General features: G+C 41.0%; 1 protein-coding gene across 1 annotated transcript in view; it reads left to right on the forward strand.

Moving 5' to 3' along the window:
• Positions 1–476: 476 nt before the first annotated feature.
• The window catches only part of LOC126187913 (uncharacterized), a 38,993-nt gene continuing 23,606 nt past the window's right edge, over positions 477–15,863 (forward strand). Inside the window, exons 1-2 of the mRNA XM_049929270.1 lie at positions 477–526; positions 13,606–13,725. Coding sequence (XP_049785227.1) covers positions 491–526; positions 13,606–13,725 — 156 coding nt within the window. The 5' untranslated portion in view covers positions 477–490. The remainder of the gene's footprint in view (positions 527–13,605; positions 13,726–15,863) is intronic.

Raw genomic sequence — 15,863 nt, forward strand, 5'->3', positions numbered from 1 at the left:
TGAAATAGTGAAGAAGTGTCAGTATAATGAACTACTGGAGTAGTATTAATAATACTTATCCCACAGATATTGTCGTGAAGATGACTTCTATTATGAAGTAGGGACTGATGACTCCTTCGTTTGGTCTCTTTATACCTTAAACGAACCAACTTTTATGAAGTCTTCTACTCTGCTGTTGTGCAAGAGGCCTACTTGAGATGCATAAAACATTACATATCACTTCAGAGTGTGATATACCTGACGGTATACATCACTACTCTAGACTCATCTACTCCATATAATCAAATCCCACTTACGAATCTATGAAGTTTCGTAAACCCCTCCAACTTATACGGCATCAAGTGATTCGATAACAGTTATCAGATCTTCAAAAGTGTCAGCAAGTATTTTTCTGATACCAACACTATCTCGTACATCCCTTGATAAACTCAAGATTAGTCATAAGTATTTAAATAGCTAGTCCAGTACATCCGAAATCATTCAGGTCAACATGGAGCTGCTGACAGGTGTAAAGATAGCGTTTTTGGTAAGTGAGCTTATATGTTTCTAGTTAAGTTGCACGTTCTCATCTACACCGTTAGAGGCGGAAAAATTGTACAATTATTCTAACATGAGAGGAAGAATAGTTCCAAAAGTTTTTAAAACGAATGTCATAATAATTACTTAAAATGATGTTTGGGAAACTACGCTCAGATGACAGAGTGGTCATGTGTCAGTTAGCGTCATATTTGTCTAAAATAATAAGCCACTTACTGTGTATGTTACTACACAAATCATCTAATCGATTACTTTTGTCATATATATATACAATTGTAGTAACTGAATTGGGGAAGGAGTTCGGAATACCTTACACAGAATTATTTTAATTAATACAAATTAATGAAAACACAATATGAAACAATTTATTTCCTTCCAATACACTGTCTACACAAAATTTTATTCTAGAGTCATATTCTGCAGAGAAAATGGTATCGTTTGATATACATGAAAATGAAATAACAGTGAATTTTATTTTGATAATATCCTAGTAACTTTTGTATACTTATGTCTAGCACTATCGTTCTCATCTCAACCCGATTCAGTCATTATGTTAAAAACGTGGTCCACATGTATATCCAACCAGCACAATATGAAGGCCTGCCTTTTACATTATGAATCAGTGAACTCTAATATAAGTTGGTTGTCGCTGTAAATTAAGACTATATTAACTAATAATAGAGATACATGTCAAGGCGGAACTGTGACATATAGATGACAATGCATGCTACACATTTTGTGTGACACAGATTTTACTTTGGCAACATATATTTGATCCTTTGAAACTGTAATAGAATGTCGGTGCAAGGAACACACACACAGAGTGTAGAAGTCCAGTACTTGTTTCTGATAACAGCTAAAACCGTATTGGAACAAAGAGAGTACTTATGCTAATTTCAATCCGTATATCCATGCCTTATGAGGGTACAGGTGTTTAATCATCCACTCCCGCACTTGTAACTTTTAAGGTCACCCCCTCCACCCTCCGACCTCTTCCCCCTTCTTTTCTACGCCATTTCGATAACAACCATGCGATATTCCTCTATTGCTATTCTCCTATTGCCTGGGATATACTCGTGGAATAATTTATGATCCACTCCCTCACGTACCACTCTTAATGTCATCCACTTCCCCGTCCACCTATCTTCTAGGCCAATTAGTTATTGTATAATTAGCTGGCTCTTCTGCTGTTAGTTGGTGCAGTGATGAATGACTCATCACTTTCAGCCACATCCTCTCAGAACCACTTGTGCTGTTATTGCTGTAATTTATTACCCAATTAGTATAAATTATGACCCAAAGTCGCTATGAAAACTTCGGATGCGATAAGTGTTACGTAAGTCGGCATAAGGTCATGCCTATGGTGTTACAGGGCAGGCAATTAAAATAATGTGCATACCAGTTTCACTTTAAAAACTATGCTAAAGAGCTCCTCAGGCGCGGTGGTAATTAAAAATGCTTAGAAATTTAAAATATCAGAACTGTATTAAGTAAAAGTCTGTTAGGCTAAGATAACTAGCTTGTTAAAACTATTGAAAACATGTTTTAATGCACTGCAGCTGTTATACTTGGAGCAGGAACGTCTTAATGTGTCCATGTCACATATCGTACCTTTTAAGGACCACAAATCGTGTTTTTAACACTCATTAGTAAATATTTATTGCATGATATATCTATTCGAGGATTGTAACACTGAAGAAGGAAAGTTCAGTTTTTTTAACCCTCGGGAAATCAATGTTTTCACGTGTCTATTTCAACAAACAAGTTCGTCAAGAGCACACAATACATTGCGTATTTCTGGCGGCTTTGCAGATGTGACTGGATAGCTATGTCCATCAACTCATACAGGTTGCCTAGAGAATTCCTTTGTGTACATCTTCCACGAGATCAGTCACTGCCAGATATGCCACAGACACAGGGGAGTGCAAGATGCTGCACCCACGTCTCCCATATGTGTGTGTGTCTGTACAGAGGTACAAAGGAAGAAGATGAAGAACGATTGAGAAGGAGGTTGCGGAATTCCCATTATGTCAGAGCTAAACATCGAATGTTGCATGTTTAATTACTGTCCAATGCAACACGAATTCACAGTATTAATTTTAATAATTTATTCTTCCTTTCCCTACTCCGTGTTACCACGAATAACATATAACTATTTTCATTCGACTAGAAATGCGGGCATGCGAGGGACCTGGGCGTATTGTACCACATCAGATTACAGATTCTGTTATACTCCACTAAACTGAGGTCATCTATAGAAGTCTTTGTTCCAGTGAAAATCTAATGCTGATGTCATATGTTCCGAAATCTTGATTATCAGGCCTGCAACACAAACCATACTGTGCACCCCTTGTGCCTGGCTGACAAGCCAACCTGAATAACTTCGTGTTGTATCCGGCTTTTGGCGGGAGCAAAAGACCTACAAAGTGCTTAATCTTAATATCGTTATGCAAATGTGAACAAGATTTGTTACAAAAATGAGTTCCGACTGCTGACATAGACCATTAACGCCAGATTTCGCCGCACTGTCCTAAGGGATACGTTTGTCGTACGTCCCACATTGTTTCCTGCGGTTATTTCACGCTGTGTTACTTGTCTGTTAGCACTGACAACTACGCTATACGTTGGCGGACGACAATGAAAGCATTATCAGTACATGTAGTATTCCCGCGGTGGCATGTGCCGTCGTCAGATCAAAATCGACATCGTCTTTCTAAGTGTACTAATTAAGAGCAATCCATTGAATTACAGATCCGTATCATTAACGTCAATTTGCAGTAGGATTCTGGAACAATTACTGTGTTCGAACATTATGAATTACTCTGAAAAAGAAAAACGATTTATTAACAAATACTCAGGACGGATTCACAAAAAAAAACGGTCTTCTGAAACACAAATACCTCTATGCTAACGTAAAGTAATGAGTCTATCGCCAGGGGATCAGAAATTGACTCCATGTTTCCTGATTTCCAGAAGGCATTAGATACTATTCATCACAAGCGACTACTAATCAAATTTTGTGCTTATAGAATATCGTCTCAGTTGTGTGACTGTATTGACGATTTCCTGTCAGAAAGGTCAGGCGATATCCTGTCAAAAGGGTTCGTAACAACTGACAGAAAGGTACTGAGTAAAACATAAGTGATATCTGGCATTCTCAAGACAAGTGTTATAGACCCACAACTGTAATTTTGAAATGAATCCGTTGAATTTACGTTAGATGACAAATTGCACAAACCTAAAGACTGTCGGTTCAACTAAATGATTAAGGATTACAATTCCAAGTATTTTAAACTGCAACAATTACATAGATAATCTGATGGAGAAAGCTAAACAAAGACTGCGTTTTGTTGGCAGAACACTTAGATGATGCAACACGTCTACTAAAGAGACTGCCTAGACTATGCTAGGCTGTGCTCTTCTGGAGTACTGCTGCGCGGTATGAGATTGGCTTCAGATGGGACTGGCATCAGATAGGTTTGACGGAGGACATCGAAAAAGTTTAAATAAGGGCAGCTCACTTTTTATTATCGAGAAGTAGGCAAGAGAGTGTCATAGATATGATATGCAAGCTGGGGTGGCAATCATTAAAACAAAGGCGCTTTCCGCTGCGGCGGAATCTTTTCCGTGAAATTACAGTCACCAACCTTCTCGCTCAAATGCGAAAAAATATTTGCTCGCACCCACTGTCAAAGGGAGAAATGATCATTGTCATGAAACTGGGAAAGGTGCACTGTTCGAGAGTGGAATGGTAGAGAAATAGCTTGAATATCGTACAGGGTATCCTCTGCCAACCACTCAGTTGTGAACTGAATGGTAGTCACGTAAATGTAGATGTGAAAACATCTGCACGTACCATAAGTAGCTGTGGAAAGTCACCATACGTTACAGTTACATCCCTAACTAGGAGTTTCCGAGTGTGAATAACACTGTGGAAACAAAAAGTACATGCCTGTTGCCTATCGTAATACGCAAGTATGATTATAGATCTGTGATGTTGTATGAAAAAATTTAGTCACACATCCAAAAATAAACATTGTCTGCATTATCTACCAAAATGCGCTAATCACGTGTATCACGACTCTTGTAGCTATATTGTTCTACAGCGGTGAAAAAATACGCATGACCCACATGTTGCCACTATTATTATAACTTACATGCAGGTGACAAAAGTCATGGTATAGCAATATGCATATATACAGATGGTGATAGTATCCCTTACACAAGGTATAAAAGGGCAGTTGATTGGTGAAACTGTTATTTATATTCAGACGAGCCATGTGAAAAGATGTCTAACTTCATTACGGCCACACGATCTTGGGCCACAATATTTTGAACACGGAACGGCAGTTGGAGCTAGATGCAGGGAGTATTCCATTTCGTAAATCGTCGGGGTATTCAGTATTCCAAGCTCCAAAATGTCAAGAGCGTGCCGAGAATACCAAATTTCAGGGACTACCTCTCATCACAGACAACGCAGTGGCCGACGGTCTTCACTTAACAACCGAGAGCAGCAGCATTTTCGTAAGAGTTATCGATGCCAACAGACGAGAAACACTGTGTGAAACAACCACAGAAATCAATGTAGGACATGATGAACGCGTATCGATTAGAACAGTGATGGGCAATTTGGCTTTATGGGCCATGGCAGCACATGACCGACGCAAGTGCCTTTGCTGACAGCTTGAAAATGGCTGAAGCAGCTCTCCTGGGCTCCTGACCATATCGGTTACTCTAGACGACTGGAAAATCGTGGCCTGGTCAGATGAGCTCCAATTCAGTCGGTGTGAGCTGACGGTAGAGTTAGGGCGTGGCACAGACCTTATGTTGTCAACAAGGCACTCTGTAAGTTGGTGGTGGCTCCAGAGTGGTGTGTGATGTGTTTACATGAAATGGACTGGGTATTGTGGTCCAGCTGAACCGATCATTGCTGAAGTGGCTATTTTCGGCTACTTGAGACCATCTGCAGCCACACGTAGACTTTATGTTCCCAATCAAAGACGGAATTTTTACGGATGACAATGCGCCATCCCACGGAGCTACAGTTGTTTGCAGTTGGTTTGAAGAACATTCTGGGCAGTTCGAGCGAATGTTTTGGGCACGAGATAACCCAACATCAGTCCCATCGAACATTTATGGGACATAATCGAGAGGTCAGTGCACAAAATCTTGTACTGACAACACTTTCGCAATTATGGAAGGCTGTAGAGTCAACTTAGTGTTTCTGGAGAGCACTTCCAAGGGCTTGTTGAGTCCATGCTACATAGACTTTCTGCACTAACTAGGCAGAAGGAAGTCCGACATGATATTAGGATGTTCAAAAAATGGTTCAAATGGCTCTGAGAACTATGGGACTTAACATCTGTGGTCATCAGTCCCCTAGAACTTAGAACTACTTAAACCTAACTAACCTAAGGACATCACACACATCCATGCCCGGGGCAGGATTCGAACCTGCGACAGTAGCAGTCGCGCGATTCCGGACTGAAGCGCCTAGAACCGCTTGGCCACCGCGGCCGGCTATTAGGATGTATCCCATGATTTTTGTCACCTCAGTGTACAGGTTGGCCATGATTTGTTGACAAGCTTAGCTTGATCTTTGTACCACGCATCACTGCTAATTGTGACTGCAGCTGTTCTGATATTTGAAGTAACCTGGAGGTTGAAAATACCGCTTCAGTTTTAAATTTCTTTTATTATCGCGACCGGTTTCGGGCTCTCATAAGTCCATCCTGAGGTGTCGCAACTGTACTGTGGTCCCCGAGCGCCGCAGTGGACGTGTACTAGGCAGAGATAGCAAACCGCGCCTGGTACACGTCCACCGCGGCTCTCGGGAGCCACAGAAAAGTTACGATACTGGAGGATGGGCTTATGAGAGATAAAAGAAATTTACAACTGAAGCGGTATTTTCATCCTGTAGTATAATGCTCAGTTGCGGTTGTTCGCCCAACATGATTGTTTGATTTGAAGTAAGAATGCTTTTATGACTCTCTCAGGTTGTAATAATAACATGGAAATGTGTCTCATCTATAAAAATATTACAGGGAAATGTAGTACTCTGCTTGATTGTAAATTAAACACATGTAATTATTTAAAGACAATGTTAATTTTATCTATCTCATACATATAACATAATCACATGATTATTCTTCTTCCTTGTTTGCCATTAATCTTATGATCAGATACTATCAAGTCCTTCCTATTTGTTACATCTGTTATCACATATTTGATGGTAGCATCTGCCATTACACATAGAGGAAATTTTGTTCTCGGTTTTATGCAATTCCTTACGATTGTCCAGTGATGATACTTTCCTCTACATAGCAACAACATTAGTTGGCAATCATATAATACTGCTGATCCAGTCTGCTAAATCGTTTGTGTTGAGATGTGGGAGAGCGATCTTGCAGTATAATGCACTGTGTTCCGTCACTTAAGTATTCCTTGCCAAAGACTTACAATGTTTGAAGTAAGATGGTGTTATAAAGTATTATTCCTGGCAAAGGTATTACATCTTGTTATAAAGTACACCGATCTGTCTATAAAAGGTATAGGTACCTCCTTATCTCAGTCTTTTATGACACATTAAAAGTTGTTAGAAAGTACATCGATCCATCAATAAAGGCTGTAGTTAACATCTCGGTAGATAAAAATGTTTAGATTATTATTTGTACGATAAGACATTTGCGGAAAACCTCGTTTCGTTATCTTGCATCGGTTTTACCGATGCTGACAACGTTCAGCATGACGTGAATGGTCTTCAGTAAACATGATGCCGATAAAGGCGCTTCCTTTTGATTGCTTCCTTGTGTGAGAAGCGTCAGTGAACATGGAGGAAATAGACCGATATTCAAGAGTGGTTGCAAGATCAGTGACATATTAACGCCATAAAAGATTCTGTAGATGATCTTCACACGGTATACATCTACGAGATTTGATGTGCATGTGACAAATTCCACACAGACGAAACAAATAGAGCGATTAGACTTCACATGGAGTATGAACACAATACAGTAAAAGCTGTAGAGGAATACCACCAGCAATGTGGCTGATATATTAATTTCCAAGAACCCTGCGTGCTTCCTCAGCAGCTGTAGATGTAGCAACAGAAAATAAGAGAATTTATCGAAATAATTAAATGCCAGAACAGTACGAACAGCATGGCTATAGGTTACTGATGGCCTAGCTGCCAGCAATCCCACTCCATCGTGTCTTCGCTGGCCTGCAGCGCCACATGACCTGGGTAGCACAGTATAAATAAGGATTCACAGCAGTAATGGACAATATTTCACTCCAGGAAAGATGAAGCAAATATCTGAATTATGTAGCTGACGTCACCTTACGTCATCTATAAATCACCCTCAGTACATCGATACTTTTTTATTTTTTCGAGAGAAAAATGCGAAACAAAACTAATTTACTATGAGAGTGTACTGTTAATAATATGTATAAATACATTACACTTTGTGCGAAATACGTTATTTTATGCTATGAGAAGTCTCATATTGCCCTCGAGGGTGGGGTGGAGGGAGCAGGTGGTGCGTAAAAGAAAGTGCTGGCACATACTTGCATATAAGTATTTAGGGGATCAATTACAGGGGTGGTGGCACTGACGTCATCTTGGCTCTCCATGTTTGAGTATGACACCATACAGATAGCCATCTTGACGAGATTTTGACCTTGGAAGAGAGGAGCAAGTTTTGGAAGACCTAACATTTCCAGTTGCAGGCCGCTCACATATGTTATGTGTCAACTGCTGTTGCATATCAACCCGCGTGCTGAGTGATTAACATGCAGTGGTCCTGGTCCCACACTAAAATCACTGTTAGTGTGACATAACCAGAAGTAGGTTGAGTGTTAATTATTGTGGCCGAGCGGTTCTAGGCGCTACAGTCTGGAGCCGCGCGACTCCTACGGTCTCAGGTTTGAATACTGCCTCGGACATGGATGTGTGTGATGTCCTTAGGTTGGTTAGGTTTAAGTAGTTCTAAGTTCTAGGGGACTGATGACCTCAGAAGTTAAGTCCCATAGTGCTCAGAGCCATTTGAATCATTTTTGTTAATTATTGAGATTTAGGTGTGTGGAACTGGCTGCAGTGTTCGATGGGGGCTGCATTAATAGCGTTGTGGGTGGGGAAGTCGAAGGGAGGCACGGTCAGTTGCTGTGAAATAGTCCAGCTGCGAGGGGTGTAGTGTGAGGGGGTCAGGCAGAGACGTAGATGCAGCATCCTTTGCTGCCATGTGTCAGGGCACATTTGACCAGCAGCTGTCTTCCACAGAAGACCTGCAGGTGAGAATTAATGCATTAAAACATCAAATTTTTAACGACACTGAAGCTTAAATAAATGCACCACACAATATATATATATATATATATATATATATATATATATATATATATATATATATATATATATATATGTGTGTGTGTGTGTGTGTGTGTGTGTGTGTGTGTGTTTCGAGCAAGTCTGGAGGCCCTTAAAAGGTGCGATGTGTGACATTAAGGCATCAGAACGTTCATGCATCATGTTTAACAATACAATATAACACATCAATAATAGTTTTAACAAGCAAACTATCTTGGGCTGTTAGATTATTACATACACCATGATATTTTGAATTTACAGCCATTGTACGTAACACAGTAGCAGGGGTGCCTTGAAGTATGGTTTTGATTGTGGTACTGGTATACGTATGTCGGAAACATTCCTAAAAATTCTGATTTTTTAAAGCTAACCACTATTTTTACAATGTAACATTGTAAGGATGTACTTGGGCGGACTCACACATTTCGTATCCGATGTTTTGACATCCTGACTTGAGTCAGAATTTACACTGGTAAATTGGGTAATAAATTATAATGTTAATAGTCCAACTTGTCTACAAGGAATGTGGCTGAAAGTGACAGGACATGCATTATTGCACCAGTATGCCCCAGCCAGTAACAGATCAGCCTAAAATTTGTAAGGCACTCAGTTGGACTAAAGGGGAGGAGAATGGGGAAGAGGGTGACCTTTAAAGCGACAGCCTCTGTATGTCCGTCTTATCTGAGATGGTTGCGGGACTCGACTGTTAGGCCATATCAAACAACTTTCAGCCATCTAATTTCCAAACTGTTATTTTACTGTGCTACTAGTTTTGGCGATATATTATGCCATCTACAGCCCCCTGACCGACGTGTACGTAGGTCTCAACCTCGGTTCCGGTCAAAATATGTGCCAGCATTCGAATGCTGGTCTCTGTAGATATTTGCTAGATACAGCGATCCCTTCAAATATCAGCTGCCGAGTAGGCAGATGTAGCTATGATGTGATCAGGAGAGCTCACAATCTATAAATGTCACAAGCAACGACAACTGATCCCTAAAGGCACGTGCAAACAAGACGAGAAATGGCAGGTTATTGTAATTGATGAAGAATTGCGTTCCACTATAAGAACAGGCTACACGGGTAAGGAAGCTACTGTCGAACTGCCAATAGAATCTAGCCTGACTGAGAAACAACGTTGCGGAGTGCTTTCAAATCAGAAGTGGACAAAAGACTGAGTAAGTAGCCCATGGTAAAACAATGTATCAACACTGGGGATCATCCATCAACTAGCCAGTGTTTATACAGGATGTCGTTGGGTGAATGATGTATCATCTGGGAGGAAGTGGAAAAGATGTTGCCATCACTGAACCTTCAGATAGCCGTTCGTCCTCTCCTTTGGTTCTTGTGAAGAAGAAGGACGGCAAAAGACGTTACCGCATCAAATACCAATGACTGAACGAAATCACGAAGGAAGACATCTGACCACTGACATTCCTTGGTGACATTCTAGACTGCCTGAAAGGAGAGAATTATTTCTCGCTTATGTACATGCGCACAAGCCACTGGCAGTTGAGGATGATGAGGCTGGTCGGGAGAAGGCTGCCTTCATAATTCCTGACTTAAGGTTAGGCCATGTGGACAGTGTAATCCTTCGGCCACCTTCAAACATATAATGGACGACCTGCTTCAGCACCTTAAGTGAACTTTGCGTCTTTATTACTTAGAAGACTTATTGTTATTTTGAAGAAATCTGGAGAACATCAAAGCCTTTTGCCATCCGTTTTTTGACTGCAGGTCTGAATTCGAAAAATACGTCTTCGTCTCCCATGAAAGATATTCCTTGGGGTACCTAGTGAATGATGATGAAGTCTGATAATTAATTGATACCGTCAGCTGCCGACAGGTGTTGTTGATATACCTCGATGGGGACAGCTGAAAATGTGTGCCCCGGTCGGGCACACGTGTTCAGCTGCCCCCATCGAGGTATATCAACAACACCTGTCGGCAGCTGAGGGTTTCAGTTAATTATCATTTATTCTAGAGAAGCTACACGGTCATCAGTGGTATCTGTTCTTTTGAGAACAGTTACTATCTTCATATATGAAGAAGTCTGTTCCAGCCCGCAGGAAATAACAGCAGTCACAGGTTTTACGACTCCGCAGCACATATGTGATGCGGAAAGTTTTCTCGGATTATCTTTTACTACCTACGATTCATATTAAGGAGGGACTAAAATTTGCTCCTGTTCTAGCATTATGTGACGAGAATGGCAAGACAGAAATTCCCACCGATGCTAGTGGTTTTGGAAAAGAGGCAATTCTAGTACAAATGCAGAAAAGTGCTGCATAGACGGTAGCTTATGCTGCCAAATTAATCTCTTAAGTCGGAGATGAACTACTGTGTAACCAAAATAGAGTTTCTTGCAATTGTCTGGACCATTAACAAGAGATGGATGTATTTTCTTGGCAAACCATTCTCTGCTGTGACGGACCACCATTATATCTCCTGAGTGACTAGCCTAAAGCGTCCATCAGGTCGACTGGCAAAATGGGCACTTTGGGTCTGGGAATACTTCGTCACAGCGGGATACGAAAGTGGACGCAAACACAAGGAAGCTTACTGCTTTTTAAGGAATCATTTAGCAGAATACACCAGCACGGATGAAATCTCAGTCATTGGTCCATTATATGGCCATTGAACAAAGATCCAGCACTGCCGAAAACCTTGCAGGAAGAACTGACCAAAGGAGAATGCCTATTACTTAATGGATCATTGTATAAGAGAAACTATGATCCAGTGGGGCATAAATAGTTGCTCATCATCCAAGCTCATCTCTGGCTAGCTACCGTGAAGTTTCTCTATAACATTCCAAGATATGGTCACTAGGGATTCGTGAAGACTCTAGACGAATCAGATGCAGGTTATCACAGGCGAGGTCGCTACGAAACCATTAGACATTATGTAAGCCACTATAAGGAATGTCAACGATCGAAGCATACGCTGAAATTACCTCTGCAATATCGCTTACAAATCCCCATGCAGCAGTGCCCTTCCCTCTCTTGGCCAAGTTGCCAAAGTCGACAAACCTGAATCGATGGATAGTAATCTGCAATGACTACCTCACCAGGTACGCTATCACTAAAGCTGAGCTGAGTTCCAAAGCTCTGGAAATTGGATAGTTTCTTGTAGAAGTCATTATTTTGAATCATGGAGCATGCTCTGTGATGATCTCTGCTCGTGGGAAAGTTTTCCTGTCGAGACTAGTACCAGAGGTAATTTCGGTTTGTGACATCGACACTGAACGATAACTGCCCACCATCCACAGACGAATGGCCTCACAGAATTCTTTAATAAAATACTGGTAGACAAGGTTTTGATGTATGCTGATGTGGAGCAAAGACATAGGGACACAACACTGCCCGTTATGAGATTCTCACAAAACACCGTGAAGCAAGACACTACAGCATCACACCGTTCTTTCTGCACCAAGGCCATAAGGCCAAAACGACAGAGGATGCACTGTTTCCATTTCAATCGGATGATAGTATGGCTACGTGAAACATTCAATCGCCAGCACCGAAGAAGCAAACAGCTGGTCTGCGTAGAGACCCTGGACGCAAAGGGAGTAGCAGCCAGAGCCTAGCACCGAACAGTGAGACACAGCCCAGGCGACTTGATTTGAATTTTTACGCTTGTATGGAAATTCGCATAATCGGAAAAGTTACTAACATGACGTATCGCATCATTTTCTCTTGTCAGAAATCAGAAATGAAGTCGAGGATTATGATAATCAATAATTTGTTATTTAGTATTTATCATTTCTGGAATTAACTTCAAATATGTCTGTAATGTTTGTATATTCTGGAATATTCGATACTTGTATAAATACTAGCATCATGGAATATTCCTTGGGTATAAGCTCACTCTATCAACGGGTGCGCTTCTGTTCTGGCTTGAATTTTCTCATCTTGAGAATACCGAAGGAGAGATGTGTTTTACTTGCTGAAAACAATCAACAGCTTAGATTGCATCAATATTTATTTAAGACATCCGGTTGCGACAGACTTTGCTGTTTTCTTCAGGTATTAAAAATCTTTTTGTTGTGAAACGTGTTCATTTTACGTTGGACCTCATGCCAAGTTGTCATGTTGGCGTATGGTCCAACGTAAAATGAACACGTTTCACAACAAAAAGGTTTTTATGACCTGAAGATGACAACAAAGTCTGTCGAAACCAACTGTCTTAAATAAAGAAGTATTTATTCGATCTAGGCTGTTGAATGTTTTCAATTTTTTCCAGCCGTACATTTGTGTCAGCGATAAGCTTGCTTTCAGTTCTAAGTTACTGACAAACTAGCTTCGTATTTGGGCTTGATTGTTGTTTCAGCCTGACTATATCCACAACAGTCATGCATTTGACGATGTCCGAAGTAACATGCAGCTTTAAGAATAGGAGAGTTAATTAAATCTAACTGCTACTTGTTTTTAATAACTTCAACATTTTGTGTTTGTATAACAAAGAAATTTGAGGCTATTACAAATGAAAATGTAATTAATCTGTGTACAAAGCATGTTAAATATTGCATGATGCATAGTTCATAGGTCTATAAAAGCTAGGAATTTTTTTCCCAGTTGACAGTAACAAAAGGTATCGGAACCATACATTGAATATCATTTCAGTGACCGACCTGTCAACCATACTGCAATTGTTGTGGGTTGTTATGACACACAATGTAGACCTCCTACCATTCTTTGTTGCAGCTGCTGAGCGCCGCCTATGCCAGCCCGGACGTCACCGACGTGCCGACGTCGTACATATTCAATCCACAGGTAGTCTGCACAGCGCCTTCTAAGGTTATCTGCAGCACCGACTGTAAGCAGGTGAGTTTGCTTTTTCTGACCATGTCGCAAGGGGTAAAGTCCGCATAAAATAACTTGGCCCATGTGGAGGGAGAGATTCTCGTCCTGAGCGCTGGACGAGTCTATTCCACTGTGTGAAAGGGGCGGCCGCGTCACTTACTTGTAGTCTTCTGCGGTATGGGCCTCACGCGTTAGAAGTGGCCGCATCAGTTCTTTTTGCGATGACACTACTAATTTGTGAAATCTGTATTTTTCACATTATTAGTCATACTGACATAAACTGGGGTGTAATTCTTACCTGCTGTAGCTCAGTAGCTCAGTTCCGCGAGATAAGCATCTCTGCGATGGTTTTAACTTTCGAATTGCATCTATCTTGCTGCGCGATGGCCATTAGCAATACCACACGGAACAATATGGAGCAAACGCCGTAGAATCCGCCAATTTGGACCAAAGATTTTGTACCGATGCCTGGACGACGCATTTGTGGTGTGGCCACATGCAACGAAAAAACTTTACCCAACATATAAAATTTACGAGGTGACTTGAACAGACAGCCAGTCAAATTTCCTCGGCATGTTAATTAACAGAAGAATACTTTGATCCCTGAGTCATAACTTATACAGAAAAATCACAGACGCTGACCTATGTCTCCACGTTTTCGCGCGAGCACAATCTGTGTATACTCTAAGGAATCTAGTCAAGTGTTACAGCACCAACGAATAGTATTCTGGAGCAATGGGTACCCATAGCGACGAACTGAGTGGGCATTATAGCGAAAATTAACAACGTCTGTGAAAGCAATTACTAAACAAGGAGAAGCTAAGAATCGCTTATCTGTTTTATGCCGGCCAGATCTCTGAAAGATCGCTAGAGTCCTATGTGAACATGACTCACAATTTACTTCAATCTCGTCAAAAGGAAAAAAACAAAAACAAAATGTCTTCTCTGTAATGTTAAAGACGGTCTAGATCTCCGAAAGCCGGGTGTGTACACTATGATATGTGACGCACCATGTCTTACGTGACCCACACTATTAGAACAAAAGAACAGTGGTGCAACGAACATCAGCGATACACCCAAATAAAAGAACCAAAGAAATCAGTGATCACCCGGTACTATCTGGATATATTCATGAAAAGAAATACGACGAGATGAGTATCGGGATGTAGAAGCCATGGTTCTGGGACAGCGTAAGTGAGAAGTGTATCGAAATGCAAATATCAGAAAACCTGATATGCCAAGAGGGGGATTTCCAGTTAAGCAAGGCTTTGGGTCCAGCGCTCCCTTTATCAAAGTTCCATCGATCATGTCATCTACTGGAATTGGAAAACGCTGGGAACTCTGAAAGACAAATGAGCACCAAACGGCGTAGCGGGAACCAGGTGTCGTACTAGCGGCGCGATACTAGCAATACATTACAGTGTGGTTGGACTCCAGGCAGCGAGTGGGCACAGCGATACAGCTCGGAGAAGCTGGGGAAGGCGGCTAGGTCGGTCGCCGAAATATAGTGCTTGAAGTAAAATCAACAATTCGGCTGAACATCCGAAAGCACACGAAGAACCAATATCGCCGAGAAAAAAAAAAAGATTACATAGACCAAAAAATATCTGGGAACCATTAGCATTACCCATAGTCGTGAACTTCATGTTTCAGTTGAATTTTTGTGTTCAGACCAGTTTCCAATTTACAGCCCCGCTTTTTTAAGACCTTATGATGGCGGTAAAGCCGAAACCGACTACATTCAAAAGAACTGTGACCATGATTGCAAATTCCTCAGATTCTTTTTATATCACGGTCAACGGGCTTCTAAAAACATAAGAGTAGCCTCATTTGAAAATAACGCAATACATTTTAACTTTTGTGTTCTTAATAAACCCACAATCCCTTATAACTAGGGAAGACTAGCTTAGCAAAAAAAATGGTTCAAATGGCTCTGAGCACTATGGGACTTAACTGTTGAGGTTATCAGTCCCCTAGAACCTAGAACTACTTAAACCTAACTAACCTAAGGACATCACACACATCCATGCCAAAGGCAGGATTCGAACCTAGCTTAGCACCCTCTGCTTCATGCACGTAGACTGTGTGATCTGCACAGATTTCTTTTTTAATCGGATTCGTGAGTTTTTATGTTGTTCAGAAATTGCAACACCTTCTAA

This window comes from Schistocerca cancellata, chromosome 5, assembly GCF_023864275.1.
Source record: "Schistocerca cancellata isolate TAMUIC-IGC-003103 chromosome 5, iqSchCanc2.1, whole genome shotgun sequence".
NCBI lineage: Eukaryota > Metazoa > Arthropoda > Insecta > Orthoptera > Acrididae > Schistocerca > Schistocerca cancellata.